General features: G+C 49.7%; 2 protein-coding genes across 7 annotated transcripts in view; both read right to left on the bottom strand.

Moving 5' to 3' along the window:
- The window catches only part of SECISBP2 (SECIS binding protein 2), a 47209-nt gene extending 28783 nt beyond the window's left edge, over positions 1-18426 (bottom strand). The window contains exons 1-10 of one of the 6 annotated variants that reach the window (XM_055311753.1): positions 18290-18426; positions 17456-17601; positions 12809-13058; positions 12466-12586; positions 10791-11026; positions 8201-8282; positions 6803-7005; positions 4378-4500; positions 3098-3187; positions 1697-1829 (exon numbers count right to left, since the gene is read on the bottom strand). In XM_055311753.1, coding sequence (XP_055167728.1) covers positions 1697-1829; positions 3098-3187; positions 4378-4500; positions 6803-7005; positions 8201-8282; positions 10791-11026; positions 12466-12586; positions 12809-13058; positions 17456-17601; positions 18290-18325 — 1420 coding nt within the window. In that variant the 5' untranslated portion in view covers positions 18326-18426. Of the gene's footprint in view, positions 1-1696; positions 1830-3097; positions 3188-4377; positions 4501-6802; positions 7006-8200; positions 8283-10790; positions 11027-12465; positions 12587-12808; positions 13059-17455; positions 17602-17637; positions 17771-18289 lie in introns of those variants that run through there. The other 5 variants (XM_055311752.1, XM_055311758.1, XM_055311756.1 and 2 more) reach the window with 5 other exon arrangements.
- A 1218-nt stretch (positions 18427-19644) lies between these two features.
- CKS2 (CDC28 protein kinase regulatory subunit 2) lies at positions 19645-23990 on the bottom strand. The gene is made up of 3 exons (XM_055310755.1): positions 23800-23990; positions 21142-21269; positions 19645-19977 (listed from the first exon to the last, which is right to left on the bottom strand). Exons 1-3 carry the CDS (start codon positions 23856-23858, stop codon positions 19925-19927), a joined length of 240 nt encoding a protein of 79 aa, XP_055166730.1. The 5' UTR covers positions 23859-23990; the 3' UTR covers positions 19645-19924.
- Between the last annotated feature and the right edge of the window lie 1499 nt (positions 23991-25489).

Genomic DNA, 25489 nt, shown 5'->3' on the forward strand with positions numbered 1-25489 from the left:
GCAACTTTGAAAGGCAGCAAAAAATAAAATAAAATATTGATAGGTGGTTAGGTCAGGGTCAGCCAGCTTTTCCTTAAAGGGCCAGAGAGTAAATATTTTAGGCCCGTGAGCACATGAGTGTGCAACACTTAACTGCCATTTCCTAAAGTCATCATACGTAAGTAATTCATCAACACCTAGCATGTTAACTATTCCATAGTACACAACCCAGGAACACCAATCACACTCACTGTGTTGTGTAACCCTCACTACCACCTAGTCCCCGAAGTTTTCCATGCCCCAAACTGAAAGTCTGTCCCCACCAAAAAGTCCCATACCCTCCACCCCAGGTACCCTCTAATCTACTTCCTGTGACTGTCTATTCTAGATCTCTCATGTAGCATGCGCCCTTTTGTGCTGGCTTACTCCATTAGCAGAACGCTTTCATGTTTATCCACTCTGGCAGAACTTCCTTTCTTTTAAGGCCAAGTGGCAGTCGGCGGTCGGGCTGGGCTGTTTAGCCATTTGGGCTGATAAGCAAGTGGGGGTGTTTCCACTTTTTGCCGCTTGGAATAATGCTGCTGTGAACACTGCCTTGCAAGCGTCTGGGTCTTCATTTTCAACTCCTCTGGGCATACACAGGCAGTGGCATTGCTGGGCAACATGGCAACACTCCACCTAGCATTCTGAGGAGCTGCCAAACTGCTTCCCCAAGTAGTCTCATGCTTCCCCATTTCCCAGGGGTCTCCATTTCCTCCAAATCCTCACCAACACCTGCTATTTCCCGTGTTTTCCCACCACGGCTACAGCAGCAGGAACAAAGAGCTATCTCAGTGCAGCACTGGCTCACATTCGTCTGATGACTAATGCTGTTGAGCATCTTTTTATGTGTTACTGGCCACCTGTGCATCTCCGTGTAGAGCCATGCCAAGTCCTTTGCCGATTTTTTAGTGGGTATTTATTATCGAGTTGTAGGAGTTCACAGATCTTTGGACACCAAATCCTTATCAGACATATGATTTACAAACATTTTCTCACTTTCTGTAAGTAAATTACTTTTCTGTTTTCTTGACAATATCAGCTGGTACACATAAGGTTCTTGTTTTTGATGAAATCCTATTTAACGGTTTTTTCTTTTGTGGCCTATGCTTTTGGTGTCCCAGCTAAAAATTCACTGCTTAATCGTAAGTCATGAAATTTACCCTTGCTTTTTTTTTTTTGAAAGAGGGAGAGAGAGAATCTCAAGCACACTCCCTGCTGAGTGCAGAGCCCAACCTGAGGTCACAACCTGAGCTGAAACCAAGAATCGGGTGCTTAACCAACTGAGCCACCCAGGCGCCCCACCTTTGTTTTCTTCTTAGGGTTTTATGGGCTTAGCTCTTGTATTTAGGTCATCACTCCATTTTAACTATTGCATATGGTGTGAGGCAGGAGCCCAGCTTTCTCTGGCATGTGGAAAAATCCAGTTGTCCCAGCACCATTTTTCAAAACTGTTTCTTATTCTTTTAATGAACACATTCTGGTCAAAAATCCACTGGCCATAGATACGTGGGTTTACTTCTGGACTCCCAAGCTATTCCATTTAGTATCTTTCTCTTCATCTCAGGACCATGCTGTTCTGACTATATACACACACTTTTGATTAAAAATCAGACAGTCACAGAGCAGTCTACCTGAAAGACCTCTAGCCATTTATCTGAGATGGACAGACTCTTACCTGAGAACACCACAGGTTTGGAGGACGGCTTCGAGCTCTGGGAGTGCTGCTTCTTTTCCAGGGCTGCTAGCATTCCCCCTAAATCCAACTGTACCGGAAGTTGGCTCTTCTTTCCACTATTTTTAAAATTATTCTATAGAATTGAAAAATCAGAAGTTTCCTTAGGATAATGTATTTCACAAACTGTGTTTTTTTCTATAACAAAAAGATATAATGATATAAAAAATAAAATGAAACATATTCATAGTGACTGTAAAAATCTTCTAAAATTAATTAAAGGAAGCCCTAGATAATCCCATATTATCTCTCAATATGACTGGCATGGTTGTTTCCTCCTTCTCCCATAACCCTGGGTTTGTATCAGATGAGCTCCATCCCTGGCTACACCACATTGTGAATAAGAGCATACACCTACAGGTACCAAATCAAGACTCATGGGAAGTCTCTGGCAACAGGAGTTTGTGTGTGAGGCTAACTGTTGGTGTTTTGCCTCACCAGTACCACTCAACCTCTGACTGCCTAGGGGAGCCAATCAAATGCCACGAAATCATGGAGATACAACCAAGAATTTACACAAGTCCAAAATACACACAAGCAGGTATTAAATTTAGGCATGAAGTGTGATATATTGAAGCAACTGCTATTTCTGAAATAATTGTGACCTGGGTTCTGAGGCTGTGTGAAAGGCTGTGCAGGCAAGCCGCTGCACGAATGTGCTCTGGCACATTGACTCCTGCTCTGCTGCCTGGCTGAGGGCCCACATCAAAGTGTGAGCACAGAGTGCCACACTAGTAGGTTGCAGGGTCCTCCACAGACAGGCAGGCAAAAGGTCCAAACTGTACCACGGGAATTCAAACTAAGGTGCACAAGGGTTTAGAACTTCTCACCAACATGAAAATAATGACCCCACTTCGGAAGGCCAAATGACAATGAAGAGGCTAGAGATGAGCTGAGGAATGGGGCCAAGTGTGCAAGTTCTCCATCTGGGTGACAAGTCACGAGTTCATCCCTGAACCTACCACAGAGCTGGGGCTCTAGGGGAGTCCTCTCTTCACCTTGTATTGACCGCTTAGAGTGAACTCTGATGGCTCTCCCCAGTTTGTTCAGACACTGCTGCCTCACAAAGGAAGTCCTCTAAGATCCCCAGGTAGCACGTGCTGCCATCCTTTCTGATGCAGCAGCGGCAGCTACCAAGTCTTCTTGTGAAGGTGACAGAATGTTTGGGCTTACAGCAATTTTATTTCAATACAATGGGTATGATTCTCCAACGAAGGAAGGGATCAAAACTAAACCAGCTCTCTCTTGGTGCATAAAAAAGTCTGGAAAGTAGTTTTTGTCAAGAGTTTAGTTGAGCGAGAAAAGTTAAGCCTAAATCAAGGACAAGGTCAATCTAAAAATTACCTGTGGCTGCTGTTTGGATTGAAATTTCGGAGATGCTACTCTGTCTCTTCTTTCAGATGCAACTGCCAGATTGGGGAACTCCTCGGCATCCTAAGTAAACCACACACCCTTTAGCTCGTTGCGGATCACGAGAATCAATGTGCCCATGTGCAAGCTTTTCCCTGCTCCTCTTCTGCATCTATGACAAGCTCCCACAGTGCTCTCAAGGGGATCTCAACAGCCCCTAACTGTTTCACTCTTACCAACAGATTTAAAGACCACGGTTCTAATCCCGCTGCCCTGGAGAGCAGCAGGCAGGGGCCCCAAGGACGTGGGTGCCTGAGCCCCCACCCCAGGCACAAGAGTGGGGGTCCCAAGCACCCAGCCTTCAACTGAATTTTCATTAGAGAAACTGTCTAGACTCAGGAGACGGAAGTACTCTGTCTTGTGTGCTGCTTCCAGGCTGGAAAATAGAAATAAAATAGAAAATAGGGCAACAGGACTCTAACAATGACACTGAAGTCATTTAAGAACATCCTTCTGTGAGCATCTGAGGTGACTCAGAGTATGTGGGCTACGGGAAGAGAACTCTATGAATTATGTGTTGGCCCAAACCATAAGGCTCTGGCAGGGTGATAGGTCTTCAAATACACCCCCTAGTGTCCTCAAGAAGATGTCCTGAGAGCGCCCAGATACATGGTCAAGTCTCGGGTTTGGCCCCAACCTGGGTGGCAGGCAGCAGTGCTGAGCCCCCAGAGCCGGGCTGCTGAGTCTGGTACTCAGTCTGAACCCAGGGCAAGTCCTCACAGGACAGGGCCTTTCTTACGGTGCCACAGGGAAAGTTTACAGGGTGGTTTTGCAAGTCTGTGGAATTCTCTTGGCCACGGCCCACAATGGAGCTCTGGCATTCTAATTTCCCTCTAGAGTGACGCACATTATATTACCATTTCTGGATAGAAAAGGAGACCCTGCAAAAGCCAGCATGCCAAAGCGAAGAAGAAACAGGGGAACAAGATAGTTAAGGAGTAGGAGCCGTGGCAGGTGCCCCACTCGATCTGCACAAGGACTCCTGCCTCTCCACTCCTCACGCACCCACCCGCCCAGTGCCCACGACAACTCAGCCACCACGCTGGGCCACCAAAGTGAAGAGAACAGGGAATGGCTATTGTCTTTAGCACTGGGCAAAGCCTATCAAGGAAATGCTCGAGATTTTCATTTGGGAAGCCCGAATGAACCTGAATTTCTACTAGGACAGACCCATTCACTGTGTCGTAAAAGGTGAGTAATAAACGTAAATGTACTTCAATCCTTGGTGGCTCCTGAACTGTCAAGACTTCATATTTTGATTTAGACTTTTCTTTCTTTTTCTTATGCTTTCTTGAGGCTTCATTCTGTTCGGGATCGCCACCCTGTGACGCTTTGGACTAGATGGAACAAAAAACACAGCAAAAATCATGGGCTTTTTAGACATTGAATGGGATGTTTACTTTGTGAATCAGAGAAAACTGACCACATGGCAACTTTGTTCAGAGTCTGGCTCCTCATCTCTGTTTTCCAATGAGCCAGCATTCAGTAGAGTACTTCTCAAGGAAATCTGGTGAAAAAACTGTCCTATCCAATTATTTGGAAACTGGTAGATTTGGATATAACCTACTTGAGCAAGAAGAGATAATTCTGACATCTCTCATACCACCTTTAAGTCTTTTCATAAACCCGGGTGTGCCATTTCTAGCATAATGGCCTGGTAGTCCCTAAACCTGATCACATATCTGAATCCCCTGTGGAGACTTCAGGTGGGCCAAATGTGTGGGCCCGTCGCACACCTACTGAAGTGACCCCGCTGCTTGCACCCTCCCGCAGCACAGTAACCTCAGGGCCTCTGCACATCCGCCCACACTCAGGCTAGGCTGGGACCGCACCCTCATTCCAGGTCAAGAGCCGTCCCATCTCTTGAGCCTGTCCCTCCTCATCGCTCCCCTCCAAAGCACTGATCCCTCTCTGAGTGCACCACGCTCCTCTCTCAGAATGGAGGCGTGAGGAAAGCAGGGCCTTTTCAGGTGGGGGCCCTGCCCTACCTGAGGCAGGAACTCACCCTCCAGGGGCTCCTGAAAACAGTGTTTATCTGTTGACCTACAAGATCTGTCCGTGAGAACTTATTAAGTGAAAAAGGCAACTCTGAAGGGATGATGTGTAGAAGGGTCTCATTTTTGTTTCAAAGAAAAAAAAACTTAAAAAACAACAGAAATCTGTTTGTTGATGTTCTGTGGAGCCCAAGGAAGGACATACACCTGGTTGTTACCACAGCCTTTCCCAAAGGGTGGGCAACAAAGGGAAGATGACCTCGTTCATAAGATCTCTGTGGTATTACATTCATTTGCTATTTTGGTGATAAAAACTCACAACACAAAGTTTCAGAGGGAGAAACCATCATGATGCTATCACTCCCGTTACATATGACAGCACACCCTCTGGATTCTAAGATGCCAGGCAATCTAAATTTTCTTGTCTTTACCTTAGAATTTTTCTAAAATCAACTTTTCTTACACTTTTTATAACTAAAAAACAATGTTAGGGGCACCTGGGTGGCTCAGTCAGTTAAGCACCTGCCTTCTGTTGTCATGATCTGTCATGATCTCTCGGTCCTGGGATCGAGCCCCACATCGGGCTCCCTGCTCAGTGGGAAGTCTGCTTCTCCTTCTCCCTGCCTCTCCCCCCTGCTTGTGCATGTACGCTTCCTCTCTCTCAAATAAAATCTTTAAAAAAATTTTTTAAAGGTTCTGGGAAAATAAAACAAAATTGTTAATAATAACTCTAAGAATGCGCATCAGGAACTGTGGTCAGACAGCAAGACAGCGGCTGCGGGGCAGCCCCAGCCAGAGACCTGCCCCACACCTGCACCCACATGGCCACAGCTGGCAGCTCCATGTGAGCTCAGAGTGGGTCTCACCTGAGCCTCTAGCGTCCTTCACATCATTCACAGAGCCGTGAGGACAGGCACACAGGTCTGAGCTCACCCAAACTGTTGGCAGCACACTTTCCCTCCCTCAGCAGACTCCCAACATAGCTCCCCTTTATGGGGGATGGTCTATGACACTCTGGGTGACAGAAACTATCCTCATACTTAAAAAGGGTATCATTGCACTAACAAACATGGCCACATTTCAACCTGAAAAAAAGTATCCATACACAGTGAAAATCAAGAAATAAATCTAGACCAGTAAAAAAGCCTCTTACAGAAATAAATTTAGGGACCAATAAAAATGACAGCTTAAAATTATTTGACTTGAAAAGGAAAAATGGACCCTGAGATGCTACCTTACACACTACAATGAACTGAGTCAGTAACATACACCAGATGATCACACGAGGTGGAGTTCAACTGTCTTGCTATTGTGACTAGTAAGTAAAAGATGAAAAGGCTAGGGGAAAAAAGGTAGGACTTTATATACCAGGGCGTGAACTTCGACCAGTGTCTCTCCTTCACAGACTTCAAAATGGTTCACAGGTGTTTGAAGACCACAGATATAAAATCGACAGATATCTCCCTTGCTCTAAAAGCTACCAGCTGTGTTCCCGAACCGAGGTTCTATTTTTCTCAAGGTACAAAAATGCAACTGATTCAGATGAGCAACTAAAACACAGAATGAAACACTTTGTGAGGATCTGAGAAAAATAAAGACTATCCAGTCGCACAGAAGATCAACATAATGCAAACGTGACACCTACCTTTTTAGCTGGGTGGACATGTCTCTCTTTGTAGGAAAGATCCGAAGGTAAAACTTCAGGAGGTGATATACTAACACTTTTAGGGTCTGCTGATGAAGCAACCATCTTTAGGTTTATCATGGAAGTAACGTTTTTAGGGGCTGCTGACCGTTCTGTAGATAATGTCTGCCGAACAACATAACCCATTGGTGTCCAAGATAACTCTGCTCAAAGATAACCAAAGTTGTTGAACCATCTCAACATTAAAACAAAAATACTTAGAAATTCTAAACACGTATTACGTGAGGTCATTACTCAGAGCATGATTAAATTTAGACTGGTGCTCTGAACACTCTTGGAAATGACAGCATTTGCTAAGCTCTCTTCTTGGAACGCACTTGCTGAATTAACTTACAGGCTGTGTGATTTCCCTAGAAAGCAATTTTTTAACTTGGGTGTGCAGGTGGGTAGACACACTACAGCTAAAATTAAAAGGACAAAGATCACACGCTAGCCCCACTAACCTTGCTATGTAGCACTGACACTCAGTCAAGGATCACTGACTTCAGCTTCCCAGGAAAAGGTGATCTCTCTCTCTTTAGGCTCAGGTCTCAGTACGACAGCACTACTGCCTAGGTCCACAGACAGAACAGAACCCATGCACCCCATGGACAGCTGGGGCATCCCCCCAGGAGAGGAGGCCAGAGGCCAGTCAGGCTGCTTTCATACCAGAGCTACACGTCATTCAAGCTGCCTCTTAGGTGAAGGCTTTACTGAACCACACACGTGCCACACATGAGAATGCAAAAGAAAACACACTTAAAAAAAAAAAAAAGAAAAAAAGAAAAGAAAACACACTTATGAATACACCTGGAAGAGTTTTGTAAAAATGTCTTCTGCTAGGACCAGCTACTCAGAAAAATTACTGAGGTCTCTCTGAACATATCACTTCCAAGACAGCCAGGCCAGAAGACCCATAAGCATGGTCTGAGGCTCCCAAGACCCTTTCAGGGCTCTGAAGCATCAAAACCATTTTCATGACAGGAGGAACGGGCCCTGTGTCTCCCTGTGCTCATCCTCCCTGTGCCTCCCTTCGCTCATCCCCGAGTGCCCTGCGTTCATCCTCCTGAGCAGCCAGCAGCGTTTTCCGGAGGCTGCATGACACGCGACAGTAGAGTTCATTAAATTCCTCCCTTAACTGGACAAAGTGGACACATCTCATTTAGAATTCTTTGCTCCCACGTTACACTCCTTGCACACTGACGTGGGATCTCACGTACTTACTTCCAGCTTCTCACAATAACATCAGTTTGTCCACAACCCATCAGCTGTCTTAAAGAAGGCTTTAAACCAAAAACACTTCTGTTGTACTGAGCTAAAAATGACCTTGGAAAGTGGGGGCCTGGCAGTGCCTCTTACCTCTGGTACATGAGGAGGGATCGGCCACAGAGCTGCCAGTCATAGACTCCACTGCATCTGTGCTTCTCACCACCCCTTCACCCTAGAAGGCAAACCAGCATCATACCATTTCAAGTTGAAAATAATCACTTATTTTTTTTTAAGATTTTATTTATTTATTTATTCATGAGAGATACAGAGAGAGGCAGAGACACAGGCAGAGGGAGAAGCAGGCTCCAGGCAGGGAGCCTGACATGGGACTCGATCATGGGGCTCCAGGATCATGCCCTGGGCTGAAGGCGGCACTAAACCACCGAGCCACCCGGGCTGCCCTAATCACTTAATTTTTAAATACACCTTCCCTTGCGATTCTTAAAATCTCCAAAATATATGCTAATGCCACCCAGGGGCCCCCTAAATTATATTTATTAAAAGAACAGGCTATGGGGATGCCTGGGTGGATCAGCGGTTGAGCATCTACATCTACCTTTGGCCCAGGTCATGATCCAGGGGTCCTGGGATCAAGTCTCACATCGGGCTCCCCGCAGGGAGCCTGCTTCTCCCTCTGCAGGTGTCTCTGCCTCTCTCTCTCTGTTTCTCATGAATAAATAAAATCTTTATATATATATGTGTGTGTATATATATATATATATACACACACACACACATATAATATACATGCTCACCATGGCATACCTGTCCCAGAACAGTTACATAAAGATTCAGTGCAACAGGCTTTCAAAAAATACTTAGTAACACAGAAAAATGCCAAGTTTTAAAACCTCAAAACACAAACCCATACATACACATAACCTCAATTTGAGGGGCATCCCCTCAATTCCCACTACATACCACTAAAAAAAGATTTAAGTACTTAACACAGTTTTCCTTGGATGACAATTACAGGTGACCCTTAAGCATTGGGAGTTGGGGTGCCAACCCCTGGCGAGTCAAAACTCCACATGTAACTTCTGACCCCCTCAAAAACCTAACTACTAACAGCCTACTGTTGGCCGGAACCCTGACAGATCACATGGAGTTAACATGCATACCATACACGATACGTATCATATACTAGATCCTTATAGTAAAATAAGCTAAAAAAAAAAAAAAAAAAAAGACGTTAAGAGAATCACAAAGAAAAAAAAACATGTTTACGCTCCTGTCCTGTGTTTTATAAAAAAAAAAAAAAAAAAATCAGTTGGTGCAATTCAAACCCGTGCTGCAGAAGGTCAACTGTTTATTCTCGTTTAAATACTCTTCTTGTATTTATTTTTTTTTAAGACTTATTTATTTGTTTATGATAGACATAGAGAGAGAGAGAGGCAGAGACACAGGCAGAGGGAGAAGCAGGCTCCATGCCGGGGGCCCGACGCGGAACTCGATCCCGGGACTCCAGGATCACGCGCTGGGCCAAAGGCAGGCGCTAAACCACTGAGCCACCCAGGGATCCCCTCTTCTTGTGTTTAAAGATACTACTAGGATTAATGAGGAAAAAAGTTCTTCTAGATAGAAAAATTAAACTGCACACATAATTCAAGAATGTGAACACATCCTGAGCGGGGAGTCTTGTACACCTACTGACGTAGCAGCATGGGCCTCATTTTGTGTCCAGATGCAGGTGTGTGACCAGTGACCATGATGAGACAGGTCGGTCACATCCCGCCACAGGCCACTAGGTACATGGACTACTCACGGGCTTAGACTATACAGTGACTACCAGGGACATGGACATGGAGCCCCTCAATGGCTCGGCTACTCCACGCACACAGCAGAAGGGTCACACAGCTGCCAAACGAAACGGATTCCTCAACGTCAGCCAGCCGGCCACAGGGAAGCACCAGAGTGTGATAGCATCTAACGTGTGGGGAATGGTGTAACTCCTGCACACCACAAGCCACGCTGCCTACCTCTGGGCGTCGGTGTCCAGGCACCCAAGAGCACCTGAGGAAGCCAAATCCCAGCTCCACTCAAGAGGTAGGTGGATGGGGAGGCCCCCCTCCTTCTCTGTACCCACCTCCTTGCCTGTCCACCCTCCTTCAGCAGGAACTTGTGAGAAGCAACCTTAGAGACTATACTCGGATGACCTTTCTTCCTGAAACCTTGATGGAATAAACTTCCAAGACCAAACGTGGAACAATGCATATTTTAAAATCATTAAGTGGCAAACAAAACACACAATGATGACTTCTGCTCAGTTTGTGGTCTCATCAACGAAAAAAAGTATGGATAAAAAACCTAGAAAAATCAGAGGCTACTTGTGCAGTTTGAAATATTAGTCTGATTTTAAAAATCTCTGTGTCTATACAATAAACGTTTGTCAGATGCAACGCTGACAGTGAGACATTCACCAAGGGCTGTCTGAGCAGCGGGACCTGTGCCAGAATCCGACCCCAGGCGCTGGCAGCTAACAAGCACAAGGAAGCTTATTAAGTAATTCTTTTAAAAGAATAGCTGTCTTAGGGGCTACAACCAGCTGGGAAGAGTCCAAACCAAAGGTCCTCTAAGTGCCTGGACAGGCCCCCACACTAAGACATAGCGTACTGTGAAGTACTTGCAAAAATGCGTACGGAGAAGAAAGGGAGACAGGAGGAGGAGGTCCCACACTCACCTCTGCTGTCACCACAGTGGGTTTCACCACCTCCCTGAGGAGAGAAAGGTCAGCTGAGGTGGAGCGTAGAGGCCCCCACTTGGGCGGCTTCTGTGTCTCTGAGAGCTTGCTGTTCTCTGGGCCTGGCAGCTCAGGAAAATCCAACCTGGTAAATTCAAACTCAGGTTTGGAGGCAGATCCACTTTTTTCAACAATTCTGGATTTCCTGTCTGTTCGTTTATGATAACCATCTGTATCTGTAGAATCAAAAGCAGGGGTGAAAAGTCAGGCATCGTGTGAAAACTGTTACTCATGCTTCAACAGTGGGGCAGAAAGCCTGTTGCTGCTGACGCACTAACACAGGACTGTCCAAATGCCGCCGCCCCCCCCCCCCCCTTTGCTAGTGTTGCCAACCTGGCTAACGGTGGAAAACAGAACTGACCACAAGTTCCAGCTGGGCCACCAGGCAGGAAAAAGCAAAGCACGCCACAGATTTTGGGCATAATTCTCAAGCTGCTGAACTAGTTATTAGAACCTGATCTAATTATTCTTAACACTGTAGAGTTCTGCAAATTCACAGAGATGCCAACTGACTTCTTTTCAGCGATATATCTTCCACGCTTGAGAGAAACTTTGGAAGAAAGCGAGTAGAATTAAACTTGGAACCTCTTCCCCATCTTTCCCCTTCAAATACAAATGAATCCTCCTGTGGGCTGTAATACCATGAAGTCCCCGCATTTAATCATGAGGGCAGAGTTATTACAGTAAACTGTCTGACTTTCCTTTCACACTTCCATGCACCAAATGATTTCTGAGTGAAGTCAACACAAAGAGAAAAATTTGTATGCCAAATAAGTATACATGTAAATAAGCTGGGCATTCCCAGAAAATACATTATAACAAAGGTGTTAACTATTTATATAAATAAGCCATCAAACTGCGCTAGTACATAACTTACAGGAGAAAGCAAGACACCACGTGGAATCACTAGCTTTCAGCCAGAGCCTGAAACAGTAGTTTCCAAGGCCAGAGAGGCCACATCCCCCAAGTAACTACACTGCCTCAGGTTTGCTATTGCTCAGGATGGGATTCAAAGCACAAACTCTCTCACGTATTAAAAAGCGTCCCAGGGATCCCTGGGTGGCGCAGCGGTTTGGTGCCTGCCTTTGGCCCAGGGCGCGATCCTGGAGACCCGGGATCGAATCCCACGTCGGGCTCCTGGTGCATGGAGCCTGCTTCTCCCTCTGCCTGTGTCTCTGCCTCCCTCTCTCTCTCTCTCTCTCTCTGTATGACTATCGTAAATAAATAAATAAAAAATTTAAAAATAAAAAAAAAAAAAAAAAAAAAAAAAAAAAAAAAAGCGTCCCAACAGAATACCAGAGAAGTGATTTTAGCAATGAACATGGTCAAAAAGAATACAAAGGATGCAGCCGTGATTTGCTTAAGGACATGTTTTGTGGCCTGTGGGTGTCAGCTACTTGCCATGTTAACTTTGGGCTGGTTCCTGCACACGTGCGTGCACATCACAGAGCGCCCCCAGAACAGGTCCCTCCCAGGGCAGAAGACCCCAGTGGAGTCCAATGGCCTCTGCTCTTCTCGAGCAAGTCCAAAAAAGCAGATGAACAAAGAACAGTGACATTTCCGGGGTAGGCGGGGTAGAACGATAGAACATCAGAAAGGAGTCTGTCATTTTCACCTGATTTCAAATTACTGTCAGCGTGAATGGACATAGGATGTGAACCTCTAACTGATTTTAGATCCGATGACAGAGATCCGTCAGCCTTCTTGCTGTCAAACTTTTGCTCGTATGTTTTTTTCTGCAGGAAAAATTAAAAGGTCACATGAATTAAGAAAACTAGCACAAAGGCTTAAAATTGCAAATCCGTAAGTATCCCCAGTGACCATTTCGAAAAAGGCTAAACAAAAATCAGTTCTTAAATACACAAAAGACTTAGATAATATTTAAGTATCACGTGAGAATGAAGCAGCTCTTTACACTGTAAACGCTAATGTAACCAGTAGCACCATGGTGTGCTAACCTTAAACAGAGCTTTCGTGTCTTGTGGGAGAGGGCACATCTGCTCGCTTCGTGGCTTCATGGTCTGAAAACCTCGGTAACCGCTGGGGTGGCCGTAAGCATACTGGGACCCAGGCACTGGGCAGACACTCTGTGCACACTCCATGGGGTAAGGAGAATAACTGCATGGATGAAGAGCGAGCTCAGAAGATAAATACTGAGGTGGAAACGTTGAAGCCCCAAAGGCCACATCTTCAGTGTAGAGCTTCCGCCTAAAGAAAGAAGGTACATTTTATTTTTTTAAGATTTTATTTATTTATTCATGAGAGACACACAGAGAGAGGCAGAGACACAGGCAGAGGGAGAAGCAGGCTCCCTGCAGGGAGCCCAATGTGGGACTCGATCCTGTGACTCCAGGATCACGCCTTGGGGCGAAGGCAGAGGCTCAACCGCTGAGCCACCCAGGCGCCCTGAAGAAAGGTACATTTTAGTGGAAAATTTCATACCACAAACCAAAGAGCTATTCTGTACAAAGCAATTTAAACTTTTGAGGTCATTCGTTCTAGCACTGAAATCTCTCTAATAGCACAAGGAAAGCTCCTAGTGTTTCCTTCTTGCCCTGCACAGAAAGACGCAGAGCCAGTACTCCGTGTTCACTACTAAGGTGAAGCATCCACGGCAGGACTGGGTCACAGGGCGCAGGAGCGGAGCCCAGGGACATCTCAGCAGCTTCTCATGCACAGTTAGACGTCTGGGAAAGCCTCCCACCACTACCCTGGCCTAAAGGGCCATCCAGACCATTCTCTCTGCAGAGGGGGCTCTTACAGAGACCCCACTGCCCCATCCAATCTCCAGCTCAACCTCCACATCCTGTGCTTTTCTGTCTTGCAGGGCCAGAGCTGCAAAGGGGACCCTGCACAAATGGTGGCCTAGGAGCTGCAACCTGCCAACAAGACGGCCACCATCTGTGGATGCTGCCATCACCCCATTTGCTCAAACTGTGAGGCTAAACCAAAATATAATTTAACACTGATTTTGTAAAGCAAATTTGGTATTCAGCTAGAGGCTTCAATCCTCTTGTGACAAAAGATGATACAATGGCGAAATGCTGAGCAGAGGAGCTAAGACACAAAACATGCCCTTCTCGTTCCCACAAATGAGCACCAGATGTTTCTGTGACGTCCCAGAGCATCAAAGGAATCCCAAAGGGTGCTGGTCCCCTGGAAATCAGAGCTAATGATGAGACATCCCAGCTGACCTCACCTTCCGGATGGCCAGGAGGTACAAGCAAAGGCAACATGAAAGACGTATTTCTGTTCTGGGGCAGGAATGGTCTGGACTGCAGGAGACAGCACCCGCACCCAGGTGAGCAGGCCAGACCTGAGACCAGGCCAGACACCAGAATGTTCCCTGCATTCACAGCCACGCAGGGCCTAACTGGACAGTCTGCTACTGCTATCTATGAACCCACAACACCTTATAATAAGTTCACACCCAGTAAGATCCTTCACTAATTCCAGTAATTAAGTATTCCTAAAGAAAAACCAAGAAAAACCTCTTACTATACTTTTTTCAGTACACGTGGCCTAGTGCTGCTCTTTGCAGGAAAAAAAAGCAAAAGCAGGTGATAGCAAAACACAGTAAAAAAGATGAAATCCCAAGTCCAAAAACCGGTCAAACGAACAGACCAATGAAACTGAGGTAAGGGAGGAAAGGAAGGCCAGGTCCCACAGTTTTGAGGCTGTGTCATCCAGCAAACGTGCATCCGCAAATCCAGAGCCCTCGGTTCGGGTCCTGGCAGTTTTCAGTATCTAGTTGTCCACTTTGGACAAGTCATCACTGGTCCTTCTTCCTCTGAGAAGTTGGTACTTTTCCCTTCCATCCAAGGACAACACAATTACATGCAGAGACCACCACACAGAGACACACAGTAAATCACAGCGACAATGCACAGCACCTGCCGGGGCTTCAAGCGCCTTTTCTGTAAAATTCCAGTTGCCACAAATGGCCCAGATTTTCCTCAACCACAGAGCATACCTTCTTCATGCCCCACATCTCACCCAGCCCCCCTTATATTTGGAGCACCTCTCCTGCAGCTAACCCCCCACCCTGTACCCACACAGCACCCCCCCCCCCGACCTCTCTGTCTCCTTGCCCCATCGCCACCCACAGTCCCAAGTCTCCAGGACATCCTTCCTGCGAGCCCAGTGGCCTCCTCCCCACACCATCTGCGGGTCTGGCCCTTCTGTCCCATCACTTGTAAAGCTCCACTGGCCTGGACTTGCCAATCCTGTCTCACCTTCCATGGCTCGTCCACAGAGGGCCCTCCTTGGCACTTTCCCAGTCTCTCCGGTCAGACTCCGAACCCAGACCTGTCCTCGCTCTGCTCAGGACTTCACACACGTACATGCCATCCTGAACCTTTGCCAGCTCTGGGCGTGGCTCTCCAACTGACAGGTCACTGCCCTCGAACCAGCACTGACTGCAGTCCAAGCTGAACGTGGAGTCCCCGAAGGGCCCCTCTTCCCACCCCCATCCTCAGGAGTGATGCCACCGCTCTGCACATCCTCAGCCTCTCTTCCACTAGCATCCACACGGGTCACCATGGAGCCTTCCTTTCCCATACCTTCCTTATTCCCTAGTTTCAGGGCCTGGAACCCAGTCCTCACCTTAGAACTCTTCTTCCTACACAGCTGAATGAGAAGCCGGGAGGGAGCGTCCCCACACATTTAAGGCACGACTGGCAGTTCCCTACTTCTACCCCACACCCTTAGTCTCCTCGGCTGCACTGAGCAGTGTCCCCCCAGCACTTCCCTCAATCCCTTGTCTTTGACATTTGCCCCACAGTGTTGTCCCCAGTCCCTGCCGTCAGGCCAGGACAGGTCAGGCTCCAGCTGCTCCTCCAGCCACCAAGCGGACCTGAGTGAGACACACTGCGACCAGGACTCCTCGTTCTCACAGCTGAGGGATTTGCACTCAGAGGCACCCACCGCTGACGGTACACTGCCACCCGCCGAACTGTTCTGCAAACACTTGCCACAGGTGGCAGCAGCTCTGGGGAGATCCACTGAGGGCAGGTCAGAACTACAGATACTCACTCTGCTCCGGGCACTGCCTACCTCAATGACCGAGCACACGTTTCTAGCCCCAGTTTCTCAGGCGCAAAAATAACATCACACTTCCTGCCAACCTCATGGACTGGCAGTGGGACAGGCAGCAAAGACGACCTATGTTCCTTATGGAAAATGCTAGAGGAGATCTCCATTTCTGGGAAGCCTGGCTCAGGCAAAGACTTCTTGGCCTCCGTCAGGAAGGACTAGATACTCAGTCCTCATTACATAATACATCCCTTTCCAAGGCTCCTGTCCCTCCTAATCCTGCCCCTCTGCATACACGCCTCTTTTCTCCTTGTTTTCTTGCTGGCCAGGAATATTGTCAGCCAATCTTTTCCTTGGTTATAAATAATTTAAAAAAAAAAAAAAAAAAGTCAAAGTTATAAAAGAGTAAGAGGTCAAGAGACCTAATTTTTAAATCTGGCAGTGCACATCCTGAAGCTTCTGATTCGTCTCAATTCAGGCTACTGCCAGAACATTAGTTCAGCCGTAGGAATGTTTTCCACCTTTATTTTGGGTAACTGGAATCCCACCCAGCAGATGGCTTCGAATCCCTGTCACTGAGTGAACTACATTTTATACTTTACTTTGTGAACGAACCACCCAAGGTAGAACAATTCGAGTGAGACCCATGCCAACCCTCCTCTAACAGAGGATGAAACCAAAGTGGAAAACTCGAGTACTCCTAGCAACCCATGTACAGGCAAAACTTCAACACTTTCAAAAAATACAACCTACGTACACCAAACAACTTTATGATTTTCTTATTCATTCTAAATTTCACTCTTGTGAATACTAATCTACAATTTATAGGAAGCATGATCTATTTTCAGTCGACACCATGCAGACATGAAAAAGAAACAAGTATGACCCACATCAAAGGAATGTAAAGACAAAGATTCTTACATAAGCATGAAGGTGGCGCATACCTTAAAAAAAATCTACATGTACTCTGTACGATGACACGAGAGCTTTAACACACGTTTTTCTAAATTCAGCTAATGACAGAAACCATTTTTGTCAATACCCAAAAAATGAAACTTGTGAAGGAAAAACTGAAAAACCAACACAAGCCTTTTAACTCGAGAAAAATTTTATAACCCAAGCTTCTAGACTCCATCTCCAGGAGACATTTTTAAAGAAAAGTGCACAATTCTTTGGAAACTATCCAACAGAGGAGCAGCCAGGGCTGCAAGATTTTACAATGTTAGCCCTTGATCTCCCTGGACTGGTCCTTGCCCCGTGTCCTCTCTGCACCCCAGCCACCTCGTCTCCGCCAGATGTGTGATACAGTTCCAGACCCCATGCACAACTGAACCCTGAAACTGCATTTCCTACCAGCGAGTGCACTGCAGCCTCCACACGTTCTTGGCCCAAAACCACCACATGGGCGTGAGGAGGTGACCTTTCCGTGCCTGGTGCAGGACACAGGCTGTGCCCCAGGCTCGGGCCCCTCCCTGGGGAGGAGCATCCTCCGGTGGTACCCGGAACACGACGCCGTCAGGTGCAGCGTGGTTCATCCGGGAAGAAGACAAGACAATGAGAGGGATACGTACTCAGGCACCGGCAGCTCCTGAACACACGGGTAGTAGGTGGCTGCACAGCCGGGGAACACACGTGCTTCCGAAGACTCTGCCCAGGCCACACTGAGCCCTGCAAATTTGGGGACAAACGGCTTGACATCTGCTGACAACTTGATGCCCTGAGGAAAAAAGGGAGAGATGGTTTTGACTAGTACCTTCGCAGGTAAAGCAAGGGCGAACAAAGAAGCCGAAGAACGCCGGGGGTTCCGGCAGTCCCCGAAATGCCAAGCCCAGTAACGCCTGCGGCTCAAAGCCCAGAGCGTCCGTCCTCATAACGAGAGACTGCGTTTGCCAACTTCTGCTCCGATGCTTCTCTCCTAAAAAAGGGGGTGTAGCGAGGGGCTGGGGGTGGGAAGGGCGAACGATCCAACCGGTGACGGAGCCAGGACAGCCGGCACGGTCCCTCGGCTGTCACCCCGGGTCTCCGGGGACCGCGCGGCCGCCCAGACTGCCAAACGCACCGCCGGAGTTCGCGGCCATCACGCTTCCCAGATTAAAAAGTTGCGTCAGTGCTCGGCTGTCACGCGGCGGCCCACGACCAGCGGTTCCGTGAGCAACCGAGGGCGAGCGCCGCCGAAGCCCGGGACCCGAGCGCCGCGGCGGCCGGGGCTCCCCCTAGCGGTCCGGCCCGCGGGCCCAGCGCGCCCAGCGCGCCCAGCGCGCCCAGCGCCGCGGCGGACGTCGGCGGGAGCTCCGGGCGCTCGAGAGCCGAGACGCCCCCTCGGGGCCCGCCGCCAGCCCCCGCTAACCGCGGCCGCCCCGACGCCCCGCGCGGCCCCCGCCCCCGCTCCGGCGCGCCGTCCTCACCTCGCCGACCGGCTCCCGCGGCCCCTCCGACGCCATGGCGCGCGGCTCGGAGGAGGCCCGGCCCGGGAGGCCAGCAGCCGCCCCGTCGGCTGGCGGCGCGGACGAGCGACGCTCCCGCTCCCCGCTTTTCCGCCTTTGGAGCGGACGCCAGGAAGTGCGTCACAGAAACGCGCCCCGGCCCGCCCCGCCCCGCCCCGCGCCGCGCCGCGCCGCGCCCCCTCGCTTCCGGCCGTTAGTGTGCGCGGCGGCGGCGGCGCGGCGGCGGCCGGGGGAGACCCTACCTTGGAAGGGGGCCGCAGGCGGCCCCGGGACACGACGGGGCTGGGGGCACCGGAAGCGGACGGGGACCGCAGAGCCAGGAGGCCACGAGGACTCGGTGCACTCGACTGCCGGCGGCAGGAGCTCTCGGCTGTAAACGCGGAGCGCCCAGCCCTTGCAGCTGTGGGGACAGGGGTGCGGCCGGGCGGGGGGTCGGAGGGACCGGGCAGGTGTGGGGCCGCGGGGGGGAGGGGGACGAGGGGTACACACTGGGGAGCGGGGCGGGGCCTGGGAACCTCAGCGCTGCCCCGCACGGAGGCCTGGGCTCACTGACCGCCCGGTACTCCCGAGCAGCACGCGCTCCCCGCTCCCCGTGTGCGCTCCTCTGCAGGTGTCCCAGCAGGTTGTCGACAGGCCTGGGGCGAAGCAGTTAGCCTCGCTGTCCCTCCCCTGCGGTCTGCCAGCCCTGCCAGCCCTGCCAGCCCGGGGACTTCTCGGGGATGGGCCCTGGGCTGCAGCTCAGCACCAGTGTCTCTGTAGACGCCCACCCCCGCCTTCCTCAGGAGCGAGCCTATGGAGGACCACCAGACTGGCACCAGACTCCCTGCTTCTGCACACCTAATTTCAGGGTTTTCTCCAGCACAGCAGATAAAATAGGCTGTGTCTGCGTTACCGCGGGAATGTTAAATAGCAGCTGAGAAGACAGTTTATTAACAGACACCAACTGTGTAGGGGGCTGGTGTTTGATGGTACTTTTCAACTCAGTGGAAACATCATCCGAACTGGGAACATGCAGTAAAAGAGAAACGGGGCTAAGAGGTTTCCCCCACGGCCACCACCTGGGGCAGTCCTTCCACCCAACTGCACAATTCTCCAGAACTAGACTAGCAGCAGAGCTGTAAAATAAATCTACTCTTTATTAACTATTACTTCGTATGTGAATTAAGTGGTTTCCTCCCCAAGCCAAGCTATTTTAAACTCATTTAATCTTACTGCTTTAATTTCCTCCGGATCAAACTTGTAAGAGCTGAAATCCTCTAACCACCTCACTACACACAAATTCACATTAAGAAAATAAACCCCAATAAAGTCAATGATAAATGCAACATACAAACTTTATTTAACAAAAGTAACAGACAAAAATCAAACAGGCACTTATATTAAGAGAAAAACTGACTAGGAGAAATTTATCTTGAACATCTTATAGTAACCTACTTGCAGTTGCATTTAACTGAGCTCTGTTGCTGTGAAGAATACAGCTCATGCACAGGTATGGATCAACAATTTGTACATTTTAAGTATTCACTGAATACTACCCTTATATACACATATACATTAAATTTGAAAAAGATTTAATTGACGATCCCCAGAAAGACTTCATTTTTGTTGCTCTTTTGGAAGAGGTCGTCTAAAGAGAAGAATATGTGGTTCTGTGGAAACAAAATATTTTATATAATTTTAATACATTTAATTTTCATTCATTCAACCAAAAACTCAAAATCCTCAGTTGATCCAAATAAAATAGATCAACTGTTATCAAAATAACAAATTTTACTTCAAAAGTCACTGTCAACTATAAACAAAACCACCTGATGATAACATTCCCCAAGGTTTTAGTTTTATCTAAAAGAGATCCTAAATAGAGAAGAGAGTTTGGGGAGAATGGTTTCTACCTTTAGAATCTCAATTCCAGCAAAAAGGGAAAAGAGACCTAATCAAATTCAAAAACCACCACCCTGTAAAAAGTACAGATCCCAAGGGCCCATCCCCAAAGATTATTTCAGTAGGTGGGAGTCCCAGATTCTACAAGCAAAGTTCCTCACGTGCTCTGGTACTAGCTGGACAAAGCTTTTGACCTAATAGGATTAAATGCCCCCAGTCCCAGAAAAATTTTAAGTCCATTTCTGAGGCTACTGCCACTTTAACAAGAGCAGAAAACAAGATCACTCTAATTCCACCTGATTCAGTTTCTATAGCATGCCCTCAAAATTTGCTCAAAGCACTATAAATCATTAGATTTATTCATTATGCAAAAAAAAAAAATTTTTAACCCAAGTTTTAGTTGACCATTTCATATCTGGGAAACTCTGGTGAAATCCACAAAATAATACACTCCTAATGCATAACACACATAGCACAGTTTACTATGTTATGTTATTCCAGCTTAATGTGGTAGAACCCAATTATCCTTTAAATAGAATGAAGGAAAAGATAAATCACTTCAAATTGCATTAATTTCTATGCATAGAACTTAAGGGACACTTAAAGGGTCTTAAAATAAGTTCTTAGTTTTCAAAAAGGGGACAATAAGTATGGCAAAATAAGATACTATTTATAATGACACATTTTAAAACAGAATTGCCCTTTTTTTTAACTCATCTTTCTGCAAGAGGATAATGTATTACTTTCATTCCTGGTATTCACTACAAAATTGGAATTTTTCCTAGGAAGAAAGGAATCAGCCATTTAAAGAACACTCACACTTACCAGAGTTACTTTGGGAATACCACTAAATGTCAGTATTATTAACCTCCAACAGCCAAAACCACTACTATTTTATTTCAGTTGATGCTTTCCTAAATGGCCACACTTACCTGGCTCATGAATCATGTAATGAACCCAGCCTAGACTCTGTTGGACACCAAGTCTCCTCCACTCCTCTTCAGACATCAGATGGGTTTTCGGTACTTGTTTGGAAAGTTCTCTGGGTAACATGACATGCCTGTTAAGAGATAGAGCCAACTATTAGTATCCACCTTTCGTACAATTATCACTTTATACATGCATTTTCAGGATACTTAGTATCTGAGTTCAGAATAAAGACCCTTAAAGCAACTCTTTTTACATTACTTTTGGTATCAATCTTGAGGACTATCACCTTTAATTCTGAGTTTTGAAAGCCAAATGCTCAAAATTAGGGAGAAAAGAATATACAGTCCAAATACAGAAGGCATTTTGTTAGGATTCACCTTTTCTTCTCTACGAGACTTCTTCAGGGATAGAATCTCCAGAAACTAAGTGGTTATCTAAAACACCCCAGCCTCCCGCCACAGCTACCCCTTCTGACTTAAATCCTGGCCAATATGAAGTAAGCGGAAAATACACCAACTTAAAGAAACTGTCCTCAAAAGAGAACATGCCTAACTCTTTTCCTTGTTCTTTCCTGTTGGTTATGAATCAGACTAATGGCATCAGGGAGCTAGAGAAGCCATCTAAATCCACAGAAGCGTAAGTTGAGGATGGTTCCTGGTTGTAAAACTAAACCCCATGCTGCCTTTTATATAAAAGAAAAAAATATTTCTAAAGATCTTATTTGGAAAAAAAAAAAATCTTATTTGAGAGACAGCAAGAGAACAAACACAAGCAGGGTGAGGGGACAGAGGGAAGAGAGCAGCAGAGTCCCATGCGGGGCTTGATCCCAGAACCCAAGGCAGACACATAACTGAGGCACCCAGGTGCCCCCAAAATATCTAATTTGTTAATTTGGGTGTCCCACTACTCAACATTATAGATTTATAGTAGATAGGAGTCCTGTATACTGTACAAGTTGCTTTGTTCAGATACAAAGTAAAAAACTCAAGCCCCACAAATATAGGTGTACCTAACCACCTCAAAGACTTCTTTAATTTCTATTTATTTATGAGACACAGAGAGGCAGAGACACAGGCAGAGGGAGAGGCAGGCTCCCTGCGGGGAGCGGGCTGTGGCACTGGATCCTGGGACTCCAGGATCACGCCCTGGGCGGAAGGCGGGGGCAAAACCGATGAGCCACCCAGGCATCCCCAAAGACTTTTTTCAGAAGTTACTGACTTCTATCCAAAACTTTAAGTTGTTATTTTAAGGAAAAGATGTTCTCTTCAATGTACGTATACATTGCACGTGCACAACTATAACTTCGTAAATTCTGAAAGACAAGTCTGCATCCCTCTTAACTGCAGTAAAAAGGCCTTTATCAATCACAATTCCCAGACCCATTTTTACTATTCCCAGCGGCAATATGAAGTTATGGAGTTCTCGACAGTAACCAAGTTTTTTGACCAGTACGAAATATCTACCTGTGGTCAGCTGGCTAGGGGGGGAGAAAAGGGGAATCTGACCAGTCACATTTTCTGTCAGAAACTGAACTCCTTACACATAAACACTAAGACGGTCATCAGCTTACACTCTCGTCGGTGACGAGTGAACTGAATACCCGTACGTATTATTCACACAGAAGCAGTGAGCCTTGGAACTACCGCCATGTTTTTAAATCTGCCCTGAGACCTCCAAATCGAATTACGCTATTTCTACCAATTCCAGTGAACTACAGTTGACTCTTGACCACCACGGGGTTGGGGGCCCTGACCCCTCAAACAGTTGAAAACCTACACGTAACACCCGACCCCCCAACACTAATTACTGACGTCATCCTCTGACGCAAAGCCTGGCTGGTGGTAACGTGTTGTGCACGTTTCCTTGAGATGCCCCGTGAACGGCCTCACTTCTGCCTTCCACGTCGCTGTCCGCCTGCAGCACGTCCTCAGCCCCCCCTGTTCCCTCCGCGGGGCCGCCGCTCCCCAACTACGCCGGGGACCGTGTCCACGTCACGGCGCGCCCGGGGCTACTCAGGACACACGCTCCCCGAAGGCCGCGGGCCTCAGCGCCGACGCTCAAGTCCCGAGACCCCGCGCGGGGACCCGGTCTCGGAGACCAGAAACGCGGCCCAGGTCACGCCCCGCTTCCGGGAACACTCCCCGAGGGGCCGCTCTCCGCCCGGACCCTCCCCACAGTCTGGCCCGGGGCTCCAGGGCACGGCCCCCGCCCCCGCCCCCGCCCCGAGCGTGCCCCCCACAGCCCCACCCCGCCCGCGGCCCCTCCCCCGCCCCACCCAGTCCCACCCCGCCCGGCCCGTCTCCCCCACCCAGGGACCGGCGCCGGATCCAGCCGCGCCTACCCACAGCCGCCTGGCCGTGCTCCGACGCCGCGGCAGCCCGGCAGGGCGCAGCGGGGAGGGGAGGGAGGGAGTGGGCCCCACAGCCCCGGCCCCGCCCGGCCACCGCGAACAAAGGGCGGGGGACGCGGGGACGCCGGTCCGCACGCCCCGGGGCCCTGGTGCCCTGGTGCCCCGCCGCCCGCCGCCCGCCGCCCGCCGCCCTCCGACCTCGGGCCCCGACCCGAACCCCCGCCGGCGCGCTGCGACCCCGACCCCGACGCCGACCCCGGTTCCGGTTCCGCCCAGCCTCGCGGCCGAGGCCGGTAGTCGTAGTGCTCACCGGTACTCGTAGTGCTCGTCGAAGTACTTGTCCGAGTAGTAGATCTGCTTGTGGGCCATCGTGCGGGCGGCGGGAGCGACGGGGCGCGAAGAGCGGGCGCGGCGGGCCACACGTCCGCGTCAGGCCGAAGCAACGACTCGACTGCGACCAACCGACCGCAGGCCCAACGATCCCGGTTTGAATCCGACAGCCCACCGCTGATTGGACGGAGGCGCCAGCCAATCACCTTCCACGCAAACTGCCAGTAGGCGGAACCGGCTCCCAGCCTATCGTCACCGACCCTCCTCGGCGCTGTCCCCCGTGATCAGCCAATCAGAGACCTGTTGCGGGGTCGCCCTGGGGAAGAAGTGGATGATTGGCAAGGCGTGGCGACGGGAAGCTCCCAGACGGGAAGGGGCATGGCCAGGGGAGGGCGGAGCCCGGACGTTAAGGGCCTCAGAGCGCGTGCGCAGGGGTTTAGAACGTTCCAGGTCAACCAGGCCGTTGGGGAGGGCGGACCTGAGGGAAAGGTGAAGTATCGCGGGGTTTGGCGCGGTGCGGGCGGGGCTGCGCGACGTGCGGCCGTCTCCGCGCAGGCGCAGTCTCGGTGTCGAGAGGGCGGGAGGGGAGGGGTGGGGCCGGCGGCCTTCCGCCGCGGGGCCTGGCCTCGGGGTCCGGGAGGTCGCGGCGCCCGCGGCAGGTGGGCGGGCGTGGACAGGAAGACGTTGGGCGGCGCGGTCGGGAGCAGACTGGGGCGGCCGGAGGGAGAAGGACGCCGACCCCTGAGCGGGCGGCCTGTCGGTGCGGGTCGGAGGCGCCCCGCAGGCGGCGGGCGGGAGCCACGTGCAGGAACCGGGGGCCTTCAGGGCGGGGCGCGGCGGGGGGGAGGGGTCCCGCCGGCACAGGCGCATCGGGGCCGGGCACGGACCTGCTGCCGGTAGGCGGGGCCGGCGCCCCGCCCCGCCCCCCCCCGGGCTCCGTGCCTGCCGCCCCCGCACCTGCCGGGTCCAGGGCATCGTGCGCCGCGAGGGCGAAGATGTGGACGATTGTCACGGGAGGTGGGGCGGGGCACCGCTGACTGTGTGGCAGAGCGCGGGAAGGGAGAGCTTCCCAGATTCGTTTTTACAGAGATGTAGTGAAAATTTCAGGTGAGAGAGTAGAGTGGCGTCTCCTCCCCAGTCCGGGTCCGGGTCCGGGTCCGGGTCCGGGTCGCTGAGCTTCCGCAGCCGTTGTGTGGCCGCCTCGTTTCCTCTCCTCCACCCCCACGTTTGAAGCGATCCCGAATATGGGGCCGTTCTGCTTTGAAGGGTGCTTCCGCCTATGTGTGTGTCTGCGGAGCACGTCTCCAGGAAGACTCCGAGTACTCGGCACCATGCCGCAGGCCACGCCACAGCACCACCCCTCGTGGCCCTCCGCACGCGCCCGGGTTCGGGGCTCCCGGTCTCGCAGGTGCCTTTTGACGGCTGGTAAACCCGCATCCAAACGTGCGCCCACGTGTCCAGTCTGAGGCAACGCCCTCCCCACCCACACCCACCCACACCCACACCACCCTTGACCATAGGGATTCATCCAAGACACCAGGCCGTTGGCATCTGTGGAATACTGGTTGCTTGCGGTCTGATCTACTTTTCCGCGTGATCTAGGTCAAAACCACAGCAACAGCCATTTGTCCGAATCCATCTAGCGAGTGGCAGACTGCCCACTTGAGCCC

This window comes from Nyctereutes procyonoides, unplaced genomic scaffold, assembly GCF_905146905.1.
Source record: "Nyctereutes procyonoides isolate TBG_1078 unplaced genomic scaffold, NYPRO_anot_genome, whole genome shotgun sequence".
NCBI lineage: Eukaryota > Metazoa > Chordata > Mammalia > Carnivora > Canidae > Nyctereutes > Nyctereutes procyonoides.

What these genes read in the sequence shown, in the direction of transcription:
- CKS2 (XM_055310755.1), bottom strand. Translation starts at nt 23,858, where the DNA reads ATGGCCCACAAGCAGATCTACTACTCGGACAAGTACTTCGACGAGCAC. An exon ending in GACGAGCACTACGAGTACCG is followed by an intron (nt 21,270 to 23,799) that starts GTGAGCACTACG and finishes ATCTCTTAACAG; the next exon opens with GCATGTCATGTTACCCAGAG. An exon ending in TTACATGATTCATGAGCCAG is followed by an intron (nt 19,978 to 21,141) that starts GTAAGTGTGGCC and finishes TTGTTTCCACAG; the next exon opens with AACCACATATTCTTCTCTTT.